At 58.9% G+C, this 23,583-nt stretch overlaps 1 protein-coding gene across 4 annotated transcripts; it reads left to right on the top strand.

The window, feature by feature from the left end:
- The first annotated feature begins 1,463 nt into the window (after positions 1-1,463).
- Positions 1,464-22,621, top strand: PEAR1 (platelet endothelial aggregation receptor 1). 4 transcript variants are annotated; one of them, XM_087441467.1, is made up of 26 exons: positions 1,464-2,037; positions 4,380-4,469; positions 10,778-10,838; positions 11,463-11,638; positions 12,193-12,297; positions 12,641-12,741; positions 13,574-13,666; positions 13,923-14,166; positions 14,930-15,050; positions 15,266-15,402; positions 15,495-15,707; positions 16,006-16,180; positions 16,265-16,385; positions 17,132-17,295; positions 17,388-17,490; positions 17,625-17,771; positions 17,977-18,102; positions 18,290-18,319; positions 19,025-19,153; positions 19,269-19,397; positions 19,557-19,769; positions 20,006-20,094; positions 20,204-20,366; positions 20,511-20,585; positions 20,678-20,926; positions 21,411-22,621. In XM_087441467.1, the coding sequence occupies exons 4-26, from the start codon at positions 11,541-11,543 to the stop codon at positions 21,560-21,562; spliced, it is 3,177 nt and encodes a 1,058-aa protein (XP_087297593.1). In that variant the 5' UTR covers positions 1,464-2,037; positions 4,380-4,469; positions 10,778-10,838; positions 11,463-11,540; the 3' UTR covers positions 21,563-22,621. The 4 variants fall into 4 exon arrangements, with proteins under 4 accessions (XP_087297593.1, XP_087297586.1, XP_087297606.1 ...); XM_087441460.1 differs by lacking the exon at positions 4,380-4,469; XM_087441475.1 differs by lacking the exon at positions 4,380-4,469 and having other exon boundaries at positions 1,465-2,037; positions 20,204-20,339.
- Positions 22,622-23,583: the final 962 nt, after the last annotated feature.

The following is a 23,583-nucleotide window of genomic DNA, read 5'->3' as shown; positions in this document are numbered from 1 at the left end:
GATACCGCTTAGTGATAAGGAGCAATGAACTGTTGAAAAGCCTTATGGTAAGTGAACGGAGCCAGGTATAAATGAGTACATATTGTATGAGTCCGTTTGTATGAAATTCGAGAACAAAGAAGTCTGCAGTAAACAGAAAGCAGATCAGAGATTTCGTAGGGCTGGCGTTGGGGGGTAAGGATGGAGTTGGGGGTGAGGCAATATCTGCAAAGGGGCACAAGGGAAGTTTTTGGGGAGAGGAAAATATGTTTTTAATTATTTCGATTGGGGTGGTGGTTACACAGATTAACACATTTAATCTCACAAAACTCATCGAACTGACATCGAACTAAGTGAATAAGAAGACACAAAAGGACAAATACTGTATGATTCCACTTACATGAGCTACCTAGAGTAGTCAAATTCATAAAGACAGAAAGCAGAATGTAGGTTACCAGGGGCCGCGGGAGGAGGAATGGGGAGTTATAGTTTAATGGGTACAGAGTTTCAGTTCAGGATGATGAAAAAGTTACGGGTATGGATGGTGGTGATGGTCGCACAATGTGAATGGACTTTATACCACTGAACTATACACTTTAAAATGGTTAAAAAAGTAAATTTTATGTTATGTGTATTTTATTTTATTTTATTTTTAAAGATTTATTTATTTATTTCCCCCCCAAAGCCCCAGTAGATAGTTGTGTGTCATAGCTGCACATCCTTCTAGTTGCTGTATGTGGGACGCGGCCTCAGCATGGCGGGAGAAGCGCTGCGTCGGTGCGCCCCTGGGATCCGAACCCCGGGCCGCCAGCAGCGGAGCGCACGCACTTAACCGCTAAGCCACGGGGCCAGCCCTATGTTACGTGTATTTTACCATTAAAAAAAAGTCTTAAAAACCCTCATCAAACTGTCACTTTTAAGTGTGTACATTTTTTATTGTATGTCAATTATACCTCAATAAAGTTGATTTTAAAAAGTCTCCACGGAGAGATGTTCCTGCCTTGCTCTTCCTGAACTATTGTAGCTTTTTCTGTGGCAGGCGATGGTTTGCAGAGGGAGCCTCGTAGTTAGAGGGACCACAGACCTGGGTTCAAATCCTGCTTCTACTCACGCGGGACATCCGTCTCATCACGTGAATGGAACCCATCTCGAGTTAAGGATTAAATGAAGCACTACACCTAAAGGCTAATGATGACGAAAGCAAACGTTATACAAATTGTCTCTGTGCCCTCAGTCAGAGACCGATAAGGGGAAGGTGCCCTAAGCAGGGTGGGGTACGTGTTGACGCCATTCTCCGGGTCCGCGGTGCGCGCTGTGGAGAGGTGGCCGCTGGCCGCGAGGCGGCGCCGCGGTCTCGGGCGGCCCAGAGGCTGCAGCAGGCGGTGGGCAGAGCGCCAGGGCCCCGTGCCGAAGGGGCGGGCGGAGGCGGAGACTCCGCGGAGACTGCCTCCCAGGATCGCACCCTCCCTCAGCGCGCTCTGGGGCGGTGGAGACGAGGAGAGGCTTTCCCTCGCCCGCCTCTCCCAGACAGGGATGCGCGGGTCGGTCGCCGGATTGGATCTTTAGTCTGATCACGGTCGTGGGACCGCACTGGGAAGGTCCTCGACACAGACGATCTCACTGATTCCCCTCCACAATCCCACTTTGCAGACAGGAAAGCTGAGGCACGAGAGGCGAAGTGCCCCAAGGCCGCCCAGCTGGAGGAGAGCCGAGGAGGGACTGGGGCCGGGCCCTGCTCTTCTCCCCTGCCCCCGTCCGGGCTGCCGAGGGTCGGCCCCGCCGATCCCACTCCCGGCAGTCTCGCTCCCGGGCTTTGCATCTCCCCTCCCCCGGCTCCCGGTTTCCTTGTCAAAACTTCCTGCCTTGGCGAGGGCCCGAGTCCCCACCCCCTTCCTGCCCCCCGCCCCTCCGCGCCCCTCCCCGCCCTATGATCCACAGCGTTCGCCTCCCCGCCGCTCCCGCAGTCGGCCTGGGGCTCAAGGCGGTGACCCCCGCCCCGTCCTCCTCCGGGCCGAGCCCCCCAACCCGGGCCGACGGAGAGATAGGGTCCCGAGGCAGGTGAGTAACTGCGCGCCCCCGGCCCGCGACCACCCTGCCCCGGGGAAAGGGCGTGCGGACTCTGAGGTCCCCTCCGGACTGGAGTCCGAGCCCCCTGGGCGGGGAGTGGGGAAGAAGAGAGAGCCACAGAGAGAGACGTGAAGGGATGGGGGCAGATGGGGACAGTGAAGGAAAGGGAATTGAGGGTTGCCATCCGTAATGAAACAACATGTAAATGACATGCAGATGAAGCTGCTTCCGGAGCCCCTGCAGCGACTTTGTGAATCCAGGGGCAGCCTCCACTCGGCTCGCCCCCTCTCAGGGCTGGGGCAGAGGGGGTACCAGGTCCTCTACTTGGCTAAAGCGCACCCACATTGGAGTCAAGGCTGCTTAAGTTGAAATCTCGACTCTACCCCTTACTAGCTGTAGACCTTGGTCAAGAGACTTAATGTCTGTGCCTCAGTTTCTCATTTTTAAAAGGGGAAGAATAAAGTAGAGTGCCTACCTCAGTGGGGCTGTTGTGAGGCTTAGATGGGCAGAAACCTGTCTCCTGCTTAGAACAGTGCCTGGCAGTGCTCTTTATTGCGTAGCCCCTCTCCTCACCAGGAGAAATGTTTGAGGAGGATATGGGGAAGGGACCCAGGTTTGCAGGGTCCTGTTTCTCCTGGTCTTGCCAGTTATGAGCACTAGGACGTTGGCCAAAGGTCTCAGGCATCTGGAGCCTCAGAAAGCCCCGTGGGCTGGGTGGGTGATCTGGGGCAGTGCTAACAGCAAGGCTGGTGGGGAGGGAGGTCTGGTGGGGCAGGAAGGCTGGGGTGGGGTGGATGGTGGGGCCCCAGAGCCCAGACCCCATCAACGTCATCCCTTACCCGCACGCCATCTCTAGCCTCCAGTACTGGACTCCCGGCTCTCCTATTCTGGCCTTTTATGAGAGGCCTCTCCCGGGGCTGGGCTGTGACCCCAATCCCCGGGGATGGGAACAGCTTGTGCTGGCCCAAGGTTCCCAGGCTCAGCCAGACCTCAGCTCCAGGCAGGATTGGGCAAGGGGTCAGCTCTCAACCCCAGCCTAAGCTGGGCCTAGGGGGGCGGGGAGCTGTTCTCTGAACCCCACCCCAACCCAATCCATGATGTAGTACCTGTGTGTGCACATGTGAGCCAGGCTGTGGGGGCAGCTCTCCTGCCTCCTGTCCTCTGTCCCCTGCTGCCGCCCCTTCCACGTCTGAGGTCTCCCAGTGTCCACCCACCATACAGGCCCCTGCAGTTGGGGCTGCCCTCCCGACTGCCTAGGACCTGGGCTGGCCGGCCAGGCTCACCGCTCTGTCTTCCCCTCTTCACTGGGAGCTGAAGCCGAGGGTTGGCATCTGTTTTCCACTCCCCCCGCACTCCCTATCAGACTTTCCCAGAAGAGGAAACTCGCTCTTCAGGCAGCCCCATCCACCAGTCGGAAACCTGGATAGAGACAGAGGTCACCAGTCTGCTGTCTGCCGCCCCCACCAGCACACTGCTGGGTGGGGGGCTGAGGCCAGGCAGGGCCTCCACTATGGTGCTCCCCAGCCTCTCCTCTGAGTAGCCCTGAAGCCTTGAGAAAGAGGTGCATGCAGGGCTCTGGGGGGGGCCGTGTTGGCTCCACTCCTGGCACATAACCTGGCGGGGACAAGCCACCAGGAGGAGGAAGAGAAGACAGGGAAGGAGAAAGAAAGACAGACAGAGATATAGAGACATAAATATCGAAACAGACAGACACTGACAGATGCAAAAACACAGGCTGAGGCATAGAGACTCCTGGAAACAACAACGCCCAGAGGGAAAAATGGCAGACTTAGGAAAAATAGAGCAGAGACCTAGAGAAAGAAGAAGAAGGAGGTGGCGACAGACGGGGAGACTGAGAGTGAGAGACCAAAGACAAGCCCTAGTGGTAGAGCATGATAGACCTGGACCAAATCCCTGCTCGGCTGTTGGTTGGCTGTGTGACCAGGGGCAAATTACTTCACCTCTCTGGGATAATTCTTCATCTACAAAATGGGAGGCATAATAGGACATACGTTATAGGATTGCTGAGAGAATTAAAAGAAAAGATCCAGCCCACAGTATACATTTAACAAAGGTGGTAATTGGTATTACAGCACCCACGTGTGGCACGATAGAGGTCTCCAGAGAGAAATAGCATGCGGGTGGGCCCTGGGGCACGGGGTGTCCTGAGTCTCCTCTCCTGCCTCTGCCTCCCACCCTACCCCTACATGGTGGCATCTGGGGCCTAGTCCCTCTGTTTAGGAGGAGGAGGAGGAGGTGTGTGGATGGACAGTGAGGGGGTGCTATCCTGGGCTGGAGGCTCAGACCGTGTGGACACACCCCCTCCACTCCAGGTGACTCAGTGCCTTGCACCACCGTGGACTCATCCCATAGGAACTTGGAGGCCAGCCCTGAGGAATTCCTGCCCGAGGTCAAGAGAGCAGGTCTGGGGCCACCTTTCGCTTTGTAACATTGGAAGTTCTTTCTGAACCCCACCTTCCATCAGCTCGCCAGTGCTGTGTCTTGAGGGTCCTGGAAGGAGGGCCTGGTTTTGCCATCTGGTGAGCTGAGGAGAAGCCACAGCCCCCAAACGTCTCTCCATTTCTCCCATTCCCCACAAAGTAAGGTCGAGGCTTACTGGAGTCGGGAAGGACTTCAGGATATCAGTCCATCCACTCCACACAAACGTGCAGTTACTGCCAGGTGCCAGACACCCCAGGTGCGTGCGTGTAGTGCTGGCCAGTGCTGGGGACACTGTGAGGAAAGCAGAGAAGTGCCCTCACCCTGCGGAGCTCCACTCCAGTGGGAAAGGCTGACCTCAATAAAAGCATAGTAAGGACCGTGGCCTGGGAGCTGTGAGGGATCAGCCAGCGGGCGGCCAGCCCACTCGTGGAGTCTTGGAGGGGAATAAGATTGGAGGAGGTCCCGGCATGGGGGGGAAAGCAGACTCACAGACTGGCAGTCACCAGATGGGGTATCCATCGCCGGATCAGTCCATCAGACTTGAGGTGTTCCAGGGGCTGTGAACTTCCAGGTCGCCTGGGTGAGTCCCACATGCGCCCAGAGGAGGGACACGGTGCCAAGCCTTTGGCTGGGGATTGGGGAAGTGTTGGGTCTCTGTGGACTGATCCAGGTCCAGTTTGGAGCTGGCCTCGGCAGAACTGGGGGAGAACACCCCAGGTCTGGGAGGGGGTCTGGGGGTGGGAGTCCCTGTGGTGACCGTGCTAAGAGCCTGCAGGAGGGCCTGAGGGCAGAGAGGAATGGGTGAGGTGTGGAGCTACTGAGGGAGCTTCCTGGAAGAGGCCAGCCTAGAAGGATGGGTAGGGCCTGGGCATTCCAGAGGTGGCTTGGGCAGAGGTGGCAGTGTGCTGGGAGGCACGTGGGCGCAGTGAGCTGTCCAGTGTGATGGGAGCACAGGGGCAGAGGCCATGAGGCTGGACACCTGGTAGGGCTGGCCCCTGGGCGCCCTTTCCTGTGCTGTGGGGAGCCACAGAGGGCGTTAGAGAGGAGCAGTGACCAGAGCAGAGCTGCACTTTCTGAGAGTATCTGGGAGTGGACATGAGCAGGGTGGGCCAGAGGGGGAGCTGCTCCCTGGCCTGTGTCTCCCCAGGGCTTACTCTCCACCCACTGCCTTGTTCTTTGAAGCAAATTCTAATCCTCCTGCTGCCTCTGAGGACCAGTCGACCCTTGGGCAGGTCATTTTACCCAGGAACCTCCATGGTCTCGCCTGTGAAATGCGGATAACACTCACTAGCAGCCATGGAAGGTGGTGAGGGCCGAAGGCACCGGCGCCAACCTCCGGGTGGCACGCGGTAGCCGATTGGTGAATCAGAATCCCTGCAGTTTCTCTATTTCCTGATGAGTAAACAGGTCAGGCTGAGGACCCTCCAGCTTCTGTTTCCTGAGCCCCAGAGAACACATGCCGGCCCCTCACCGCTGCCCCCTTCCCGCCCAGCCTCTGGCGCACTTGCAGGCTTCCTGTCCCTCCATCCGGCAGACATGCCTGGCGTGCCAAAGGCCTGGCTTGGCTGGGTGTAGGAGTGGCTCTGAGTTTGCATGTGCAAGTGTGTACACGTGTTTACTGAGTGGCGTGTGGAACGGAGCCGCCTAGGCTGCTGGCGGAGCTGGGTCAGAGCACATCTCTGTGTGGGGAGCAGGGTCTTCAGACTGGGATCTCACTGCTGAGTGGGGAGGCCAAGTGATCCATGGCCAAGGTAGGTTAGGAAAGGACACAGAAACAGACACAGAGGCAGAGAGGGAGACAGAAAGACGGAAGAGGTACAGGGCAAGGCAACCTTAGCACCAAGCTAAGACATACAGCTTGGTGAGTGGATCAGGGCTGGAGTTCAGCTTCCACTCCACACTTGAAGGTGGATTCCCTAGTGCAGTGAACATACTGCACAACTGTACATGGCATCCTTGATATAGGAAAGGAAGGAGAGAGGCAGAAAGACAGAGACCAAGAGACTGAGGGAGGAAGCAAAAAAAAGGCAGAAAGCCGAGAGTTACTGATGAAGAACAAGACAAAAGGCAAAAAGAGAGAGGCAGAAGGCCTGGAACTTGGGGGATTCTGTTTCTGCATCAACACATGTCCACTGAGCAGCCTCTGGTCTGAGGCTCTGTTCCACAGTGGTCACTGGAACCAGCAGTTCCAACCCTCACTGAACCCTGGGAGATGCGGGGGGTTATTCTCCCATTTTACAGATGAGGAAATAGAGGCCCACAGGGCTTCTGTGATGTGCCTGAGGTCACACAGCGTGTAAGTGACAACTTGTAAGTACTAGAACCTTTGGACTCCCAGATGGGAAGAGGGGAGAGAAAGAGAGAGACACAGAGAGAGACACAGAGAAGAGAGGAGGTGGCGGTGGAACTGTCAAGGAGCTGGAATTGGTGTTCAGGCTGAGGGTTGGGGGAGCAGAATCCGGGCGTCCTGCCTCATCAACCGCCTGTGGCTTGATGATCTACCTGGCGGGCAGCCCATCGTTCTGGGGGATCAGGTTCTCGGGGGAGCCTGGCCCCCTCCCACCCCCACTTCCTTTCTCTCTGTCAGCATCTAAGGCCCCATTCTCATTCCCGGATCATCCTTGGGGTTCTTCAGAAAAAACAAGAAACAGCTTTTCCTGGAATTAATGCTCAAAGGGTATGACAGTGCCAAGGGGAGTGGGGATGGGGCCGTTCTGGGTGCAGGGGGAGTGGGGCTGAGGACGCTGTCATGGAGACAGCTAACATTAATTGGGCTCAAAGCACTTTATCTGTATTAACTCATTTATTAATTTGCGCAACAACCCTACAAAGGGAAGGAGTGTTATGGCCCCCATTTTGTAGATGAGGAAACTGAGAGCTGGGAGTCACACCCAGGTTTGAACGGGGGTGGGAGGGGATGCAGAGGTCAGAGGGTGTCCTTTGCTACATCACCTCCCAGTGAAGAGAAGCTAGAAGGGAGCCAGTGGGGAAGTCCCTCTTGCTGCCTCATTTCCATCAGCCCCACTCTTGCTCTCTGCCTTCCACAGAAATGGGTCATCTCCTGTCCCTCCCAGAGGCCCCAGACTCATTTCCCTCCTCCTCCGAGGGGCTGGGGCACAGCGAGGGTAGGGGGGCTCCCCACCAGAGGGAATCAGGCTGAGCAGAAGGGCAGGGGTGACCTGGGTTGGACCCTGTGTGGGCTTGGAGGCCGGGAGGGCAGGGATGCTGGGGGCCCTGCAGGCGGGCGTGGGGACTTGGGGGCCTGGCCAGGAGCCCAGCTGCTTTGCATCTCGAGGTGGAGGAGAGAGACGTGTCAGCTCATTCTTGACTGTAAACACATCCCGGGTTCCCACGCCTCTGATCATGCTCTTGCGGCAGCCCCCACCCCCATCCCCTTCTCCTGTCCGGCCCCCTGCCAGGCTCCCCCCACCCCCCCATAACTGAGGCTAGTAAAAAGAGATGCAAAGCCCTTGGGATTCCCGCCTGGGCTTGGGAAAGACGGGAACCATTGGGAGGCCTCTGCTAGCAGTCTGGGTTTGGATCCAGCTATGATACTACTGGCTGTGTGGCCTTGGGCAGGTGACTTACTCTCTCTGTGCTTGTTTCTTCATCTGTAAAATGAATAATAATACCTACCACAATGGGTTGACTTAGCTTTAAATGGGATGATCCATGTAGATCGCTCAGCACCCTGCCTGTCCTAACACACTGAAGGATTTATGGGGTCACGTTATTATACTCGTTGTGAGGGAAGGTGACTGTGTCCCTCAAACCAGAGGTGCAGTGGAGGAATAGAGCTGAGTAGGGGAAGGGGAGGGAGCATCTATATGGGAAGAAGGAGAAATGAGACTACAGTGGGGGAGATCAGGCTCCCACTCAGTGAGTGAATTGGGGCCCCTGTAGTTGTTTGATTTAAGCCCCTTGGGGGCACTATAATCACATGGGGCCCAGTGCTGCTGGGCCTGGAGGTGTAGGGGGAGGATGGGCCAGGGCCCCAGGTTCCCTAGCCCTTCACGGACGAAGGCTCTGCTGGGAACAGGCTGGGCGGCCAGGCTGGGGCTCTGGGCTCCTGGTCTGGCCTGTGTTCCCTCCTCAGGGGCTGAGGCTGGTCAGCCCAAACCCTTCTCCTCCCTGCCAGGATCCCCATCCCCTCCCTGCAGACCACCCACGGTCTCACTTCCAGCCCCACCCTGGCTCCAGCCCTGCCACTGACTGGCTGAGGCCTCCTCTGCCTCTAGTCCTACCATGAGGCCTTCTGGGAAAACAGAACCTCCCCACCCCTCCAGCCAGCTGACCTCTGGTTGTTAGAGTCACCCCCTGAGATTAGGGTCAAGCCCTCCTCATGCTGCCCTGCCCACCTCCAGGTCCCTCTCAAAGCCCCCAGGTGAACCATTTCCTCTAGAAGCTGGTTGGGAGGAGGTGACTGGTGGCGGGGGCTGATGTGAATGGGAGGAAGGACTTGCTTTGGGCTGGCAGCCCAACCTACGTGGCCCCTCCTCCCTGTATCTCAACTCAGGTCCTTCCTGCCGCAGCTTTTGTCCACCTTGCTGTGGCCTCCAGCTCTGGGGACAGACCCAGGCCCGGGGGAAGCCTGGGGGTCCCTGCATAGCTGGACCTGAGGCTTACCCAGGGACAAGGGTGATGATCCTGAATCCAGACAGCTTCAGTTTGGGGACAGGGGCCCCATGCTAGGGCCACAGCCAGGGTCCAAGGAGAAGGGAGTGTGGAGACGCCTGAGGGAAGAAGAGGGGAGATGTGTGGAGGGCACAGGGTCCTGCCCATGGCCTTGGTCCCCAAGCATACTCAAGGGGGTGGTGGGGAGAAGGTCAGCGGGGAGCAGACAGGGCGAGCCCTGGAGGTGGGCACTGGGCCTGGAAGGTGGCCACAGCAGGGCAGGGGCTGAGGGGATAGTTTGGGGATACTGGGAGAAGGAGCCAACTCTGGGAGGGGGAGGGGGTATGTGGGGAATGCTGTGGGGGTGGTACAGTGGGACAGACTATGGGGTCAATCTGAAGGACACTCCTGACTGTGGCCTGGCTTCCTGAGGACAGGCTGAGTCTCCCCCTCACCCCCTCAGAGTGGGCCACAATGCTCAGCTCAGGAGACAAGCCACTGGAAAGACGCTTCTGGCCCTGCCCCCCACAATCCCACCTTCTGAGTTGAGGGTGGTGGGAGGATGGAGCCACCCCATGCCGCCCCTGAGCATGCTCCCTGCTGCCCTCCCCCACATACACACCTGCCAGCCAGCCTCTATTTCCTGTTTTCAGGCTCCACATCCTGAGCGCTGGGATCCCCCAGGAGTCTCTCTGGCCCCCCAGGCCCCAGGGCCCAGGGCCGCGTTGCCCTGCCCCTGGTTCACCTGAGTTTCTCAGGCCCCAGGATGCCATAGAGGCCTGGAGACTTCCTTGGGGACTGAGGATGGATGGGAGGAACACAGAGAAGACTAGAGGTCGGGATTTGCCCTGGGGAGCTGTGATGGGGCAACCAGCCAGAGTGAGGAGCGGCTCCGCATGACTGGAGGGTGGTGGGTAGAAGTTTGCAGTGGGAGGGAGGAAAGCTGGGGAGGAGAGGTGGGCCAGCCCTGCAGCTGTGAGGTGGGGATTAGAGGGCTGGAAGGATTCCTGGGAGGGCGGCTGCAGCGGGTGAGATGGGGTTAAGTTAGGGAGCGTATCTCTCTCACTCCCAGACCTGGAGGGAAGGAGCGCTGCAGCGACTGAAGCTGAGGGTGGCTGTGGGGACCCTGGGAGTGTGTGGGTGGGGGGCATGGGGTGGGGCCAGGCAGCAGGCATTCCAGAGATACTCAGGGGAGGAGGGGGGGGTGAGGGGCCAGCAACCATGACCTTTCTCTCTTCTCAGGAAAATTATAAGCAGATGTGGGCGCCTCAGCTAGGCGTAGAGCAGGGAGCCAGGGCAAGTTGAGGAACATTGAACATAGAATCTGAAACCCACCGCGGGGGCGGCTGCTTGAGGAGCTCAGCCTCTCCTGAGCTCGGGAGCGAGAACAGACTCATCTGAGTTCCTGACCCACTTCCCACCCACTGGGCGAGGCCAGGGGTGGAGGAGATGGAGAGGAGCCCCTTTCCAGATGGCTGATGGGGTGGTCAGAGGGAAGTGGGGGCTTCCTCTGAAATCTGAGGCCAGGTTGGGGACCTTGGATGATATCACCTGGAGTTGGGTGCAGTGGTGTGCTGGCAAGTGTTTAACAACAGGCTCTGGGCGGGAGCTGGGGCTGGTTTGTAGTGTTTGCTGATTTCCGTGGTGTAAATCATCCCCCATGTCTGATTTCAAGGTACTAATGTGACATCACTGAATGAGGAGCTGGGAAGAGATGTGACACTTGGCTCTCATGAGTATGTATGAGCAGGCGCTAGCACACCAGTGGTTGGGAGGGGCCTCCTTCAAGGTCGCTTGGACCCAGTCCTACTTCTACCTCGTATAGCAGGAAGCCCCCAACTGCATCAGGGTGGTTTTGGCCTCTGCCTGCATACATCCAGTGATGGGGAGCTCACCACTTGAGGTAGCTGATTCCATTACTGAACTGCTTTGACTGTTGGAAAGTTCTTCCTCCAACCGAACGCAAGTCGGCTTCCCTTATAACTTCCCTCATTGGCTCCAGTTTCAGGCCTTGGTACAAATACCAAAGTACCCCAGGTAGTGGCTGGGCTGCGGGCTGAGGATTCTAGAACAGTGGTGTGTGGGCGAATGGTGCTGCCCCAGATGTGATGGGGGGCAGTCTGCCAATGGGGGTCAGGGAGCAGAGAAGCAGGAGTGGCACTTGGGCTAGACCTTGAAAGGTGAGGATTCAAGGTGACGAATGGAGGGAGGACGGCTCGGCAGATGAGACAGTGTGGGAGGCTCAAAGCATGGCAGTGTGCCACCTAGTCAGGAATGAGACCTGGGGGGCTGGAGCCCAGGGGGCTTGGGGCCAGAGGACAAGAGGCAGCAGCCTCATCTCTTCTGTCACCCCTGCCCAGGTCTCTGCAGACACTTGGTCTTCCAGGTTTGTGGCTGCTGTGCCCCTCAGCTGCCTTGCCCTGCCACAGGCCTCTGCAATGTCATCACCTCTGCACTCCCTCTTCCTGGCACTGGGCCTGGGGCTGGCTGGAACCCTCAACCCCAATGACCCCAACACCTGCAGCTTCTGGGAAAGGTGAGAGGGGCCCCTGCCACGCCTCGAGGGCATCAAGCTCCAGCCCCCCATTCTCTCTACTGGGGCTCCTCTTCCCCTTCCTCCTTCCCTTGCCTCCCTCCCTCTCTCCAGCCCTCACCTCCCTCCTATTTCTGCTTCTGCTCTCTCTACTCCCCTCAGTGGGCTGCCTCTGTCTCCATCCCCATCTCTGACCTTGTCTCAGTCTCCATCCTGGCTCTGACCTTGTCCCTTCTTTATCCCTGTCCCTTGGTCCTTGTGGGAGGCAGCTTCAGGACAGAGGAGGAGGAGGGAAAAATGGAAGGCTCTGGTCCTGTAGGGTGAAAAGGGGGTTCTGTTGGGAGGTGTCTCAGAAACATTCCAATTTTGGGAGGATGCCTCCAGACTCCAAAGATGGGGTAGAATGGGGGTCCATCCTAGGCTTGGGGGAGCAAGCCCACATGTAGGGATGGCGATGCCCCACTGTGGCCAAGCCGTCAGGCCCCGTTTCCCCGGCACCCTGCGCCACCTCAGGCCTCTCCCTGCCTTGGGCCCCTCACCCTGTCCCTGTCTTGCAGCTATACGACCACCACCAAGGAGTCCCACTCCCGCCCCTTCAGCCTGCTCCCCTTGGAGCCCTGCGACCGGCCCTGGGAGAGCCCCCACACCTGCCCCCGGCCCACGTGAGTGCCCCGTCCCTCCATGGCCATATGGGCTGCCTGAGTAGCTGCCCCGGCCTGGCCCCTGGCCCTCCACTCCCCCATTCTCTTCTCAGAGCCTTTCGAGTTTACAGGAAGCATCTGGCATCCAGGCACTCAAGGCGAGCTGTGGGGGTTTGTGTGGAGTGTGTGTTTGGGGTGTGCACGTGTGGTATATTGTATGCGTATGTGGTTGGGTGGGGGGACAAAGGGGGAATGCTCTTTCTATGCTCCCCCAGCCCAGAGAGTTGGGCATGCCCCAGGCCTCTCCCAGTGCCGCACTGTGGTGAGGGTGGACAGCTGGGGCCACCGTCCGGGTCTCCCCCAGGGTTGTCTACCGGACCGTGTACCGCCAGGTGGTGAAGACGGACCACCGAAGGCGCCTGCAGTGCTGCCGGGGCTTCTATGAGAGCAGTGGGGCCTGTGTCCGTGAGTCCGGGGGAGGGCCAGGGAGGGGGGCGGGATGGGGCTGTGGAATGGGGTGGCCTAGTCCACCCCACCTAGGCCTTCCCTGCCCCCACCAGGGTAGGGCTACTCCTCTGCCCCTTGGGTTTTCTCCCCCTCCTCCCCCTCCACCTGGCGTTGTCCCTGGGTCCTGGCGAGCACTTCCCTCTCAGCTGCCACTTCATACCTCTGTCTCTAGCAGAGCCTCCTCCCCTCTCTCCATGTCTCTCAGCAGTCTCTGTCTCTGCATCTCTGTCCAGAGCTCTCTTTCTGTCTCTGGGCTGCCTGTGTCTCTGTCACCATGTATCTGGGGGCTCAGTGTCTGGGTCCATCTCTGTCTCTTCCTGTCCCTGTCTCCCTGCTGCTGTCTCTGACTTGTCACTGTCCAGTCTCTCCTGCCTCCTGCCCCCCCAGCACCCTGAAACCCCCAGATTGGAGCCTGCTCTGCCTCTCTCCCCTTCCCACAGCCCTAGCTTGTCGCCAGCCCCTGCAGAGACTCCCTTCCAGCCTGACTCACCCTCCTGACCCCTACCCTCTCCCTGGACAGCATCCACGTCTAGTTCCCCCTCCCCATTCTTCCAACAAGATGCTTTGAGAATTTCACAGAAAGGGGCTGGGGAGCCCAGAATCCTGAGATCTCGTCAAGTTCTGACCTGAGTTGCTGCCTCTCAGTCTTTCTGCTTCTCAGAGGCAGAATTGATGCTAGGAGAACTCCAGGTCCCTGGTGGGGAAGGAAGAGGGGGTTAGGTTTCAGAGAATAAAAGGTGGGTGGGGGCAGGGTTGCAGGCATCTTCTCATCCCCTGATCTCTGCCCCAGCGCTCTGTGTTCAGGAGTGCGTCCACGGCCGCTGCGTGGCACCCAACCAGTGCCAGTGTGTGCAAGACTGGCGGGGCGATGACTGCTCCAGTGGTGAGTGGCTGGTGACTTCAGGGACACAGGACCCTCAGGCAACCCTCCCTAGAGCACAGGTGCTTAGGACCCCAGGGCAGTTAGCCACCAGAGCCCCATTGCAGCCAGCTGCCTTTTCTGGAGATGTGGTACAGCAGATGGGCCAAGCCGGGCATGGGCGTGTATGGGGGGGCCGGGAGACAGAGACAGGGACTAACTCGAGGCTAGGGAGGGGTGAGAGCCCTGGTGACCCCCTTCCACCCTCCTCATCCCACAGCATGTGCCCCAGGAGTGTGGGGGCCACAGTGTGACAGGCCCTGCAGTTGCGGCAACGGCAGCTCCTGTGACCCCAAGAGTGGGGCATGTTCCTGCCCCTCTGGCCTGCAGCCCCCACACTGCTTTCAGCCCTGCTCCCCTGGCCGCTATGGCCCTGCCTGCCAGTTCAGCTGCCAGTGCCACGGGGCACCCTGTGACCCCCAGACTGGAGCCTGCTTCTGCCCTCCTGAGAGAACTGGGCCCAGGTGCGTAATGAGGGGAAAACACAATAATGGGGCCACAGACACAGGACCAAGCGGGCATACATGGGGATACAAGGGGACTCAGACAGGATCCCAAATGTGGGGATGGAGCTGAGAGGCCAAGATCCTAGACCCAGCTCTGCCACTTGCTGGTTGAGTGACCTTGATCATTGACTCTTCGTGAGCTTGTTTTCTGTGTTTAAAACGGAAGTGGTGTTGTCCACCTAGAAGGGCTGCTGTGAAGAGAACCTGAGGTAGTGTGTGTGTGAAAGCATGTTGTCCAGTGGGGCTGAGACGGGCACCCAGAGAACCCTGCTGCAAGGCAGGGTGCAGGGAGAGCTGGACAGTCACGGGAGGGAGAGGGTGCACCGAGGTCCCAGCTTCATGGAGGAGCTCGGGAGTTGAGCCCTCCAGGACAGAAAAAGTATGGCAGGCAGAGGCGTCCCACCCACCCCCCGCCCCCAAGGAGCAGCGTGAGCAAACGGGGAGGTGGAGCGGAGGGCGCATGGGGAGCAGACGTGCCGTGGCTCTTCACTACCCCAGTGGTTGGGGCTGGGTGTTCCTGCTATTTCCAGTTGTGGAAACCTTTGCTTTCCAGTGCCCAGCAGGGAAGGGGGGTGGGACCGAAAGGGCAGGTGAGACTCACTGAGTCCTGGATCAGGCCTTCCTCCTGGGGGGGCCTGTGTGTGGTTGGTTAGCCCTTGGAGGCAAAGGGGGCGGCAGGTACCCCTTGTTGACCTCCTGACCCTGCTGCTCTGCCCAGCAGCTGTGAGGTGTCCTGTCGCCCGGCGGCTGTTGGCTTCTCCTGTCCCAGCACCTCTCCTTGCCACAACGGAGGGGTCTTCCAGGCCTCCCAGGGCTCCTGCAGCTGCCCACCTGGCTGGATGGTATGAAGGGTGTGGCCTGTGCCTATAGGGTGGGAGTCTGGGGAGAATTCTGTGGGTGGTTCTTAACAGGGCTTCCAGGAGGATGTGTGTGAGGGGGGTGGGCTGTGTGCTCCCTGGGGAGGTCTGAGGACTCTGGGTATGGGGGTATGAGGGGTCCCTCCCCCATGGGGAGGGGGCTGGGCTCCTGGGGCTCTGGCGACTTCTCACTCCAACAGGGCACCATCTGCTCCCTGCCCTGCCTGGAGGGCTTCCATGGACCCAACTGCTCCCAGGAATGTCGCTGTCACAACGGCGGCCTCTGCGACCGATTCACTGGGCAATGTCGCTGCGCTCCGGGCTACACGGGGGATCGGTGAGTGACGTGGGCGAGGGCGAGGGCGGGAGCGGCGGGGGACGGGCCAGGAGGAGGTGGGCGCGGCCGGGCTCACTCAGCGAGGCGCCCAGGTGCCGTGAGGAGTGCCCCGTGGGCCGCTTCGGGCAGGACTGTGCCGAGACGTGCGACTGCGCCCCTGGCGCCCGCTGCTTCCCGGCCAACGGCGCGTGTCTGTGCGAACACGGCTTCACCGGGGACCGCTGCGCCGAGCGCCTCTGCCCCGACGGCCTCTACGGCCTCAGCTGCCAAGTGCCCTGCACCTGCGACCAGAAGCACAGCCTCAGGTGGGCCGCGGGACACTGTGGTCAAGGGGTCAAGAGGCCAGTGGGAGAGGCCTTCGGTGCTGACGCCGCCGAAATCACGAGAAGAGCCAAGGGCATATCCAAGGGCGGGACAGAGAGCACGGAAGGGAAAAGGGAGGGGCCGCGGGGGCGGGGGCGGGAGGGCACTCTCGAAACAGCGCCGCGCACCCCTGATGGCCCCCTCATTGGGCGATGCCCGGCTCCCACCACGCGGAGGGGTCGAGGAGCTCGGCCTTTGCCCCCGGCTCAGACCGCGCGGCGCCCCGGTCTCTGCCCGCAGCTGCCACCCCATGAGCGGGGAGTGCTCGTGCCTGCCAGGCTGGGCGGGTCTCCACTGCAATGAGAGCTGCCCGCAGGACACGCACGGGCCCGGCTGCCAGGAGCACTGCCTCTGCCTGCACGGCGGCGTCTGCCAGCCCGACAGCGGCCTCTGCCGGTGCGCGCCGGGCTACACGGTGAGGCGCGCCCCGCCGCGAGGAAGGTGGGGAGAGGCCGAGGAGCCGGCCTGCCCGCTCACTAGTCCGTCCACCCGCGTTCAGGGCCCCCACTGTGCTAGCCTTTGCCCCCCTGACACTTACGGAGTCAACTGCTCCGCACGCTGCTCCTGCGAAAACGCCATCGCCTGCTCGCCCATCGACGGTACTTGCGTCTGCAAGGAAGGTAATGGGCTGGGGTCTCCGGCAGGGGCGATTTGCGGGGAGGGCCCGCCGTAAGAAAGGAGGGTCCAAGGGTAGGGGCAGACCAAGGGCAGGGGAGAGGCTGCAGGGTAAGGGCGGAGCCACTGGGCAGCAGCTGGATGGTGGGAAAGTAGCCAGGCTATTTCCTTTCTGGAATATCATCCACTTTGCTTGTCTTCAACCACAAAAATCCTACTCGTCCTTAAAGGCCCAGGCCAGAATGCACCTCTTTGGTGAACATTTCTCACCGTCAGTCGTACAGAACCACACAATGGCCGCGCCAGGAAGGGCCTCCAAGATCTACCAGGCGTGGCACGTTGGCGACCTTTAGGCTGAATTCTGATGCCCTGTTTGGCTAGCTCTCTATTATATTTAGCAAACTTCCAGTCTGCAGTCCCCACTACTCCCTATTGTCTTACACATGGTCTGAATGACTCATTTGGTTACCTGATGGGGCCTCTCTCAGCATTTGGGTTTGCTGCTGATCCCCTTCATTTTGCACGAGGCACACAAGACCCAGACTCAGCAGGGAGCCATGCGTCACCAGGAGCCACTCAGTCTTCTGTGCAACACCTAACAGTTTACATGTTCGTCTCTTGTATGGAGCCATGAGCACCCCACTGCCACCCCCAGCTCATAGCACAGAGCCTGGTACAGCCAATGCCCACTGTGTGCTTGCTCAGGAGGGGAGCTGGGTCCCCATGCCTATGTGCAAGGCCCCTCTTCCAGGTTGGCAGCGTGGTAACTGCTCTGTGCCCTGCCCGCCTGGAACCTGGGGTTTCGGTTGCAATGCCAGCTGCCAGTGTGCCCATGAAGCAGCCTGCAGCCCCCAAACTGGAGCCTGTACCTGCACCCCTGGGTGGCACGGGGTCCATTGCCAGCTCCCCTGCCCGGTAAGTGCCCAACAGCCTGCCTGCCTGGGGGAGCGGAGGGCATGGCACCCCCCAGCTGACTGGCCTGCCCTACCCTCTACTCCCTCTCCAAGAAGGGGCAGTTTGGTGAAGGCTGTGCAGGTCGCTGTGACTGTGACCACTCTGATGGCTGCGACCCTGTTCATGGACACTGCCACTGCCAAGCTGGCTGGACAGGTGAGCATTCTATGTGTCCAAGCCCCAGGCCTACTGGGAAGTTGGGGGATGCATACTACCAGACATATGTCCAGAAGAACCCCTGTGGAAGGAGGGGGCCCAGGCCAGGCTCACCCTACCCCTCTCTCTCACAGGAACCCGCTGCCACCTGCCCTGCCCTGAGGGCTTCTGGGGAGCCAACTGTAGCAAAACCTGCACCTGCAAGAATGGGGGCACCTGCATCCCTGAGAATGGCAACTGTGTGTGTGCACCCGGATTCCGGGGCCCCTCCTGCCAGAAACGTGAGGCTCCCTCTCCTCCCCCGCCTGCCAGCAGTAGGGTGCAGTGTCAGATATCAGTGCCCCCACTCTACCCTTCTTGGTCTCTTCCGCTGACTCCAGTCTTTGGGGAGTTACTGCACTGGGAAGGAGGGAGGGAGATAGTGGGGTCAAGGGCTGACCGAGGGTTGGCCCCTGCCCCCAGTCACCATGAGTCCCCCTCCCCCAGCCTGTCAGCCCGGCCGCTATGGCAAACGCTGTGTGCCCTGCAAGTGCGTGAACCACTCCTCCTGCCACCCCTTGAATGGGACCTGCTACTGCCTGGCCGGCTGGACGGGCCCCGACTGCTCCCAGAGTATGTGGTGGCTTGTGTGTTTGAGCATTTGTGCGTGCGGAGAGGGTGGGCTGAGGACCCGAGGCTCCTGTCCCCCGGCTCCTGGGTATAAAAGCCTCAAGACCCATGTTGATTCAATCAGTTATATAAACAATATAAACAAATATTTATTTATTGGGCATCACTTACATGCTGGGTACCGTTCTAGGTGCTGAGGATGCAGTGAGGAACAGATCAGGTAAAAAAATTCCCTGCCGTTCTGCACGGGAGCCTGGGAAGAGCAGTATTTGTACAGGGTCGGGGATGGGGGGAGGGGGTGAGGGAAACCATAAGCTAGGTTTTGGACATGTTCTTTTTTTTTCTTTGCCATTTCTCAATTTATTTTTATTTATTTATACATGGCTGCTTTCCCACTTAAATATATGAAGAATCATGGAAAAGATTAGTCCCAACAAACTGAGTAAAACAAATTTTGCAAAGGGGAAATGAGAAGCTGTCACTATGAGAAAGGCTGGAGGGTAGAGGGATGGGATCTTGGCAAAGAGTTTTTCCATAGAATTCGGTAACAGCCAGTATTAGATTATTTGCTAGTGTTAGACACACAAAAATTATGCCTTAAATAGTATGGATACTTCTTGGTTATGTTTAAAAAAAGTCCAGAGCTAAGCAATGCTGGGTGGTTTGGAAGCTTCTGGTTGCCTGGCCTGGTGACATTATTTCAAAATGGCTATTGGATAGCCAAGCGCAGATGTTGCGGGGGCAGCTGGGCACGTGGGGCCGGACATCAGCATCTGTGAGTCATCAGTGTGCAGAAACACGTCAAAGCCTTGGAGTCCCTGGGGAGACCAAAGCTGAGCGGAAGATTTCAGTGATGCTGGGGGCTGAGAATTCATCCAAGAGGGGCTGGCCCTGCCCCTCCAGACAGGCACCTTGTCTCCTGCAGCGTGCCCTCTAGGACACTGGGGAGCCAACTGCGCCCAGCCCTGCCAGTGTCGCCATGGCGGGACCTGCCACCCCCAGGATGGGAGCTGTTTCTGCCCCCCAGGCTGGACCGGACACCTCTGCTTGGAAGGTACCAGTAGAAGGGGAACTCCATGCCCCTGTCCCCAAGTGAGCTGTAGCCCATGGAGGAGACTGCAGTTTCCTGGCCCCTCTGATCCCCGCCTGCCTCCTTGGCTCTCTCCCAGGCTGTTCTCCAGGGACGTTCGGTGCCAATTGCTCCGAAGCATGCCAGTGTGGTTCTGGAGAGAGGTGCCACCCAGAGACCGGCGCCTGTGTGTGTCCCCCGGGGCACAGTGGTGCCCCCTGTAGGATTGGTGAGTTCTCCTCTAGACCCCCATTGTCCCCAGGGAACCAGGACACAGGTAACTGCCCAGGTCTCTGCCAGGACCTAGACCCCTCGTATCACCCTGCCTCCCTACCGGGGCCTCTCCCAGGCAAGATGCTGTCCTGAGTGGCCACGCCATCCCACATAGGAAGCCAGGAGCCCTTCACCATAATGCCTACCACTCCAATGGCCTATAACACGCTGGGGGCAGTGATTGGCATCGCAGTGCTGGGGTCCCTGGTGGTGGCCCTGGTGGCACTGTTCATTGGCTACCGCCATTGGCAAAAAGGCAAGGAGCACCAACACTTGGCAGTGGCCTACCGCAGCGGGCGAGTGAACGGTTCTGAGTACGTCATGCCAGGTGAGCTGGCCTGGAGGTGGGGGACACGCATGACTGGCTGGTTCATAGGCTTAGGGCGGATGGGGTGTGGGGCTCCTGTGTCCCTTCCTGGACCCAGGAGATGGGAAGTGGGGAGTTGGAGGGAGGAAGGGAGGTTGGGGGGCCAATTACTTATCTCCTGGGACAGAACAACTCTCTTGGGTCTGGGCCTGTCTCTGAGTGGGCAGGTCACATTGCACCTGTGTCTGTTCGTGCAGATGTCCCTCAGAGCTACAGTCACTACTACTCCAACCCCAGCTACCACACCCTGTCACAGTGCTCACCTAACCCCCCGCCCCCGAACAAGGTCAGTGCGGGGAGAGGGAATGCACTTGGAAGGGATGAGCGCAGACCTGGTTCTCTGGAAAGCTCCATCCTTGCATGTTACCCTCCCTACTTCACCCCTCCCCTATCAGGTTCCAGGCAGTCAGCTTTTTGCCAGCCTCCAGGCCCCTGAGCGGCCAGGTGGAGCCCATGGGCATGACTACCACGCCACCCTGCCTGCTGACTGGAAGCACCGCCGGGAGCCCCCTCCAGGGTCTCTGGACAGGGGTAGGAGCCTGGAGGCCAAGGCCTCTGGTGAGGGTAGATGCGTGCAGCCCAGCATCCTGCTCCATCTGAGTGTGTGTCTGCAGAAGGGGGTTCTGGGCCCCAGTTCTAGAGGAGGCAGGAGCCTCGGGAGGGGACCTGGGGTCTGATTGCATGTTGCCTCCGCCTCCTCAGGTAGCAGCCGCCTAGACCGAAGCTACAGCTGTAGCTACAGCAATAGTAACGGCCCAGGCCTGTTCTATAGTAAAGGTATGGACAGAGGGGGCAACAAGGGAGAGGGCTGAGCTGGGGTTTAGGAGCCAGTGCCTCCACTGAGCCTCACTTCTTTCCCCTATCCTTAGGGCCCATCTCTGAAGAGGGACTGGGGGCCAGCATGGCTTCCTTGAGCAGTGAAAACCCCTATGCCACCATCCGGGACCTGCCCAGCCTGCTAGGGAGCCCCCGGGAGAGCAGCTATGTGGAGATGAAAGGCCCTCCCTCAGGATCCCCCCACAGGAAGCCTCCTCAGCTCCGGGACAGCCAGAGGCGGCGACACCCCCAGCCACAGAGAGACAGTGGCACCTATGAACAGCCCAACCCTCTGACCCATGGTGAGCCTTCCTTCTCCAATGGGGCAGGGGCTAGAGAGAACTGGGACAAGGGAGGTAGAATGAGAGAAGGGACAGAGAGAGAGAATATGGAGGCGGCATCAGGTGGCAGCAAGAGCAAGGCCTTTGGGGTCAGACTTGCGCCATACCAGGCCTGATGTCTGGGAAGTCACAGGGCCTCTTAGAGCCTGTGAGTGGTGGTGCCTACCTCACAGGGCGGTGGATTTGAAACTGGTGGTTGTACAGCACCTGAGCTGTGGAGTTGGTACCCAGAAAAGTGGGGAACAAGGCAGGTGACAAAGTGTCCTGTCCTGTGGGGTGGGCAGGTCGAGGTAGCCTCCCCCACTGGCGCTGAGGAGCTGCACACACTGGCCTCTAACCAGGCACCATCCATCTGTCTTTGGGGAGAAGAAGCTAGAGAGGGGAGGAGAGTGGTGAGAAGGGGAGGAGCCACCTCCCCCTCATCCTGTCCCCTCTCTGTCTCCAGACCGAGACTCCGTGGGCTCCCAGCCCCCTCTGCCTCCGGGCCTGCCCCCCGGCCACTACGACTCACCCAAGAACAGCCACATCCCTGGACACTATGACCTGCCTCCAGTACGGCATCCCCCATCACCCCCACTTCGGCGCCAGGACCGTTGAGGGGTCACGATGGTGTGCAGAGGCTAGCACACCTATTCTGCCCGAGGCTCGGGACAGAGCCCGCTGTACCCTGCCAGGAGCAGGGAGAGGACCAGCGGGCCGTGAACACGAACATGTTTAATAGAGGAAGTGCATGGAAAGGGGATGGGAGCCTGGCTCCCAGGTTCCATCCTGGGAGACACTGGTTATCAGGAAGGCTGTGTTCCCTGTCCCCAGCACACTGCTCCCCAAGGCCCCCAGGGCCCTGTGTACATAAACTGGTGGGTTGAATGTTGCTGGATAATTCTGATTTGAGATTGATGTCAAAAATGTATATTGGGTACATTTTCTGTGCACTCACAGGCTGGGCCCTGTGTGTGTGTATGTGTGAGTGTGAGTGTGTGTGTGTGTGTGATTTCAGAGGGGTACCAGGCATAGGTCCTGTCCTAGGGCACTCACCATTTAGTCTAGAGACAACTCAAACCCAGTTAACTTTAGCAATAGCCTAACTGGCCTCTCTGTGTTCAGTTGGTACCCCCTCCAACCAACTGCTCAAAATACAAGCTGGTTAGGTCGGCCCAGCTGGAAAATCTTCATGGGTGCCCCATTGTTCTTGGGCCACAGTCAAAACTGTCAAAGACCTTAAAGCCTCTCTGGCCTGGCCTGTCTCTTCAGCCTCACTTTGAACTGTGTTCCCTGTCACTCCACTCCAGCCACACTGGCCTCTAGATCCTCCTATCAGCCACACTTCTTCCTACCACAGGGACTTTGCACATCTGGAATGCTCTTCCTCCTCCACTCACCTGTTAATGCCTACCTGTCCTCCACATCCCTTCCTCAGGGAAGCATCTCTCTTTCATAGCGCTGATCACAACTGTGTTCACTCACCAGATGTCTGCAGAAGGCCTCAGGGTGCCAGGCCTCTGTAACGTGTTGTTTCTTGATGTGATTCTTTGATTAATCTGTGCCCCCCCCCCCCGCACGAGACTGTAAGTTCCCTGAAGGCAAGAGTCCTGTGTTTATGCTCAACATTGGTTCCCTTTGGCACATGGTAGAATTCAATAAATGTTCCCAAAAGGCTGAGTGGCTGAGTGAATTAAAAGTACCAGCAGTAAAATTTCTTCTCTGTATCTGGTAAATGCTCAGACAGACAGGCAAGTTGTGTGCTCTGAGAGCCAATAGACCGCATTGGCGGGAGGCTTCCCCAAAGGGTGGCATTTCTACAGGGGAACAGCACAAAGGCTCAAAGGCGGGAAGGTTCTGGGAGTAGCAGTGGGGTGCGGAGGCTGGAGGTAGGAAGGCAGACTCTAGAGGGTATACTCAAGTGGGGGCCCAGCAGGAGGGAACCGTCAGGGTCTAGACTACATGAGGACTTTGAACCCAAGATTTCTAGGAAATTGGCCCGCCTCATTAACTCATTAGCGGCTCAACTAAGTCCCCAGACTTCCAGGAGGCTAAACAGATGGGGTCGAGAATGGAAACCGAGCGCCACGCCAACTCGCCAACTCGGTGGGTCTCTCTGGGCTTTTCCTCTCCTTACAGAATAGGATGGCAGGCCCTGGAGAGTGGATCTGCCCCCACCCAGACTCTCCCCTCCTACATTCTGACTGCCGCGATCCCTAATACGCCGAGCGAGCTCCCCGCTTTCCCGGGCTGAGTTTCGCGGGTGACTTTGGACGGCTCCTTGCCCGCCCTAGCCCCGCCCCTCCGTCCTGGTCTCGCCCTAGCCCCGCCCCTCTGTCCCGGTCCTGCCGTAGTCCCGCCCCCTCAGCTCCAGTCCCTCCGCCACGGGCCCGCCTAGGTCCTGGGCCGTCCTAGGCCCTGTCCCTTCGCATAGAGTCCGCAGGACCTGGCCCTCCAGGGTTCACCTGCCCCTGTGGTCTCGGGCCGGCCTAGTCCTGCCCGCTCCGCCCTGGCCCCATCCTTCCCTCCTGCTCTAGCTCCGCGGCTCCACCCTCGGGGCTCCCCCAACCCCTGCTCTAACTCTGCGGCGCCCCCTGTCGGCCCGCGTGTGCTTTGCGGTTGCCTGTTTCCCGCGGCCC

This window comes from Ceratotherium simum, chromosome 2 (assembly GCF_057802395.1).
Source record: "Ceratotherium simum simum isolate JZ-2026a chromosome 2, ASM5780239v1, whole genome shotgun sequence".
Taxonomy (NCBI): Eukaryota; Metazoa; Chordata; class Mammalia; order Perissodactyla; family Rhinocerotidae; genus Ceratotherium; species Ceratotherium simum.
The sequence above is the reverse complement of the archived record's forward strand: the minus strand, read 5'-3'. Positions and strand labels throughout refer to the sequence as shown.

Bases quoted from the DNA above. Each gene is read 5' to 3' on its own strand.
- PEAR1 (XM_087441460.1), top strand. From the start codon at position 11,541: ATGTCATCACCTCTGCACTCCCTCTTCCTGGCACTGGGCCTGGGGCTG. The intron at 19,154-19,268 runs GTACCAGTAGAA...GCTCTCTCCCAG, and splicing joins CGGACACCTCTGCTTGGAAG to GCTGTTCTCCAGGGACGTTC. The intron at 19,398-19,556 runs GTGAGTTCTCCT...CATCCCACATAG, and splicing joins TGGTGCCCCCTGTAGGATTG to GAAGCCAGGAGCCCTTCACC.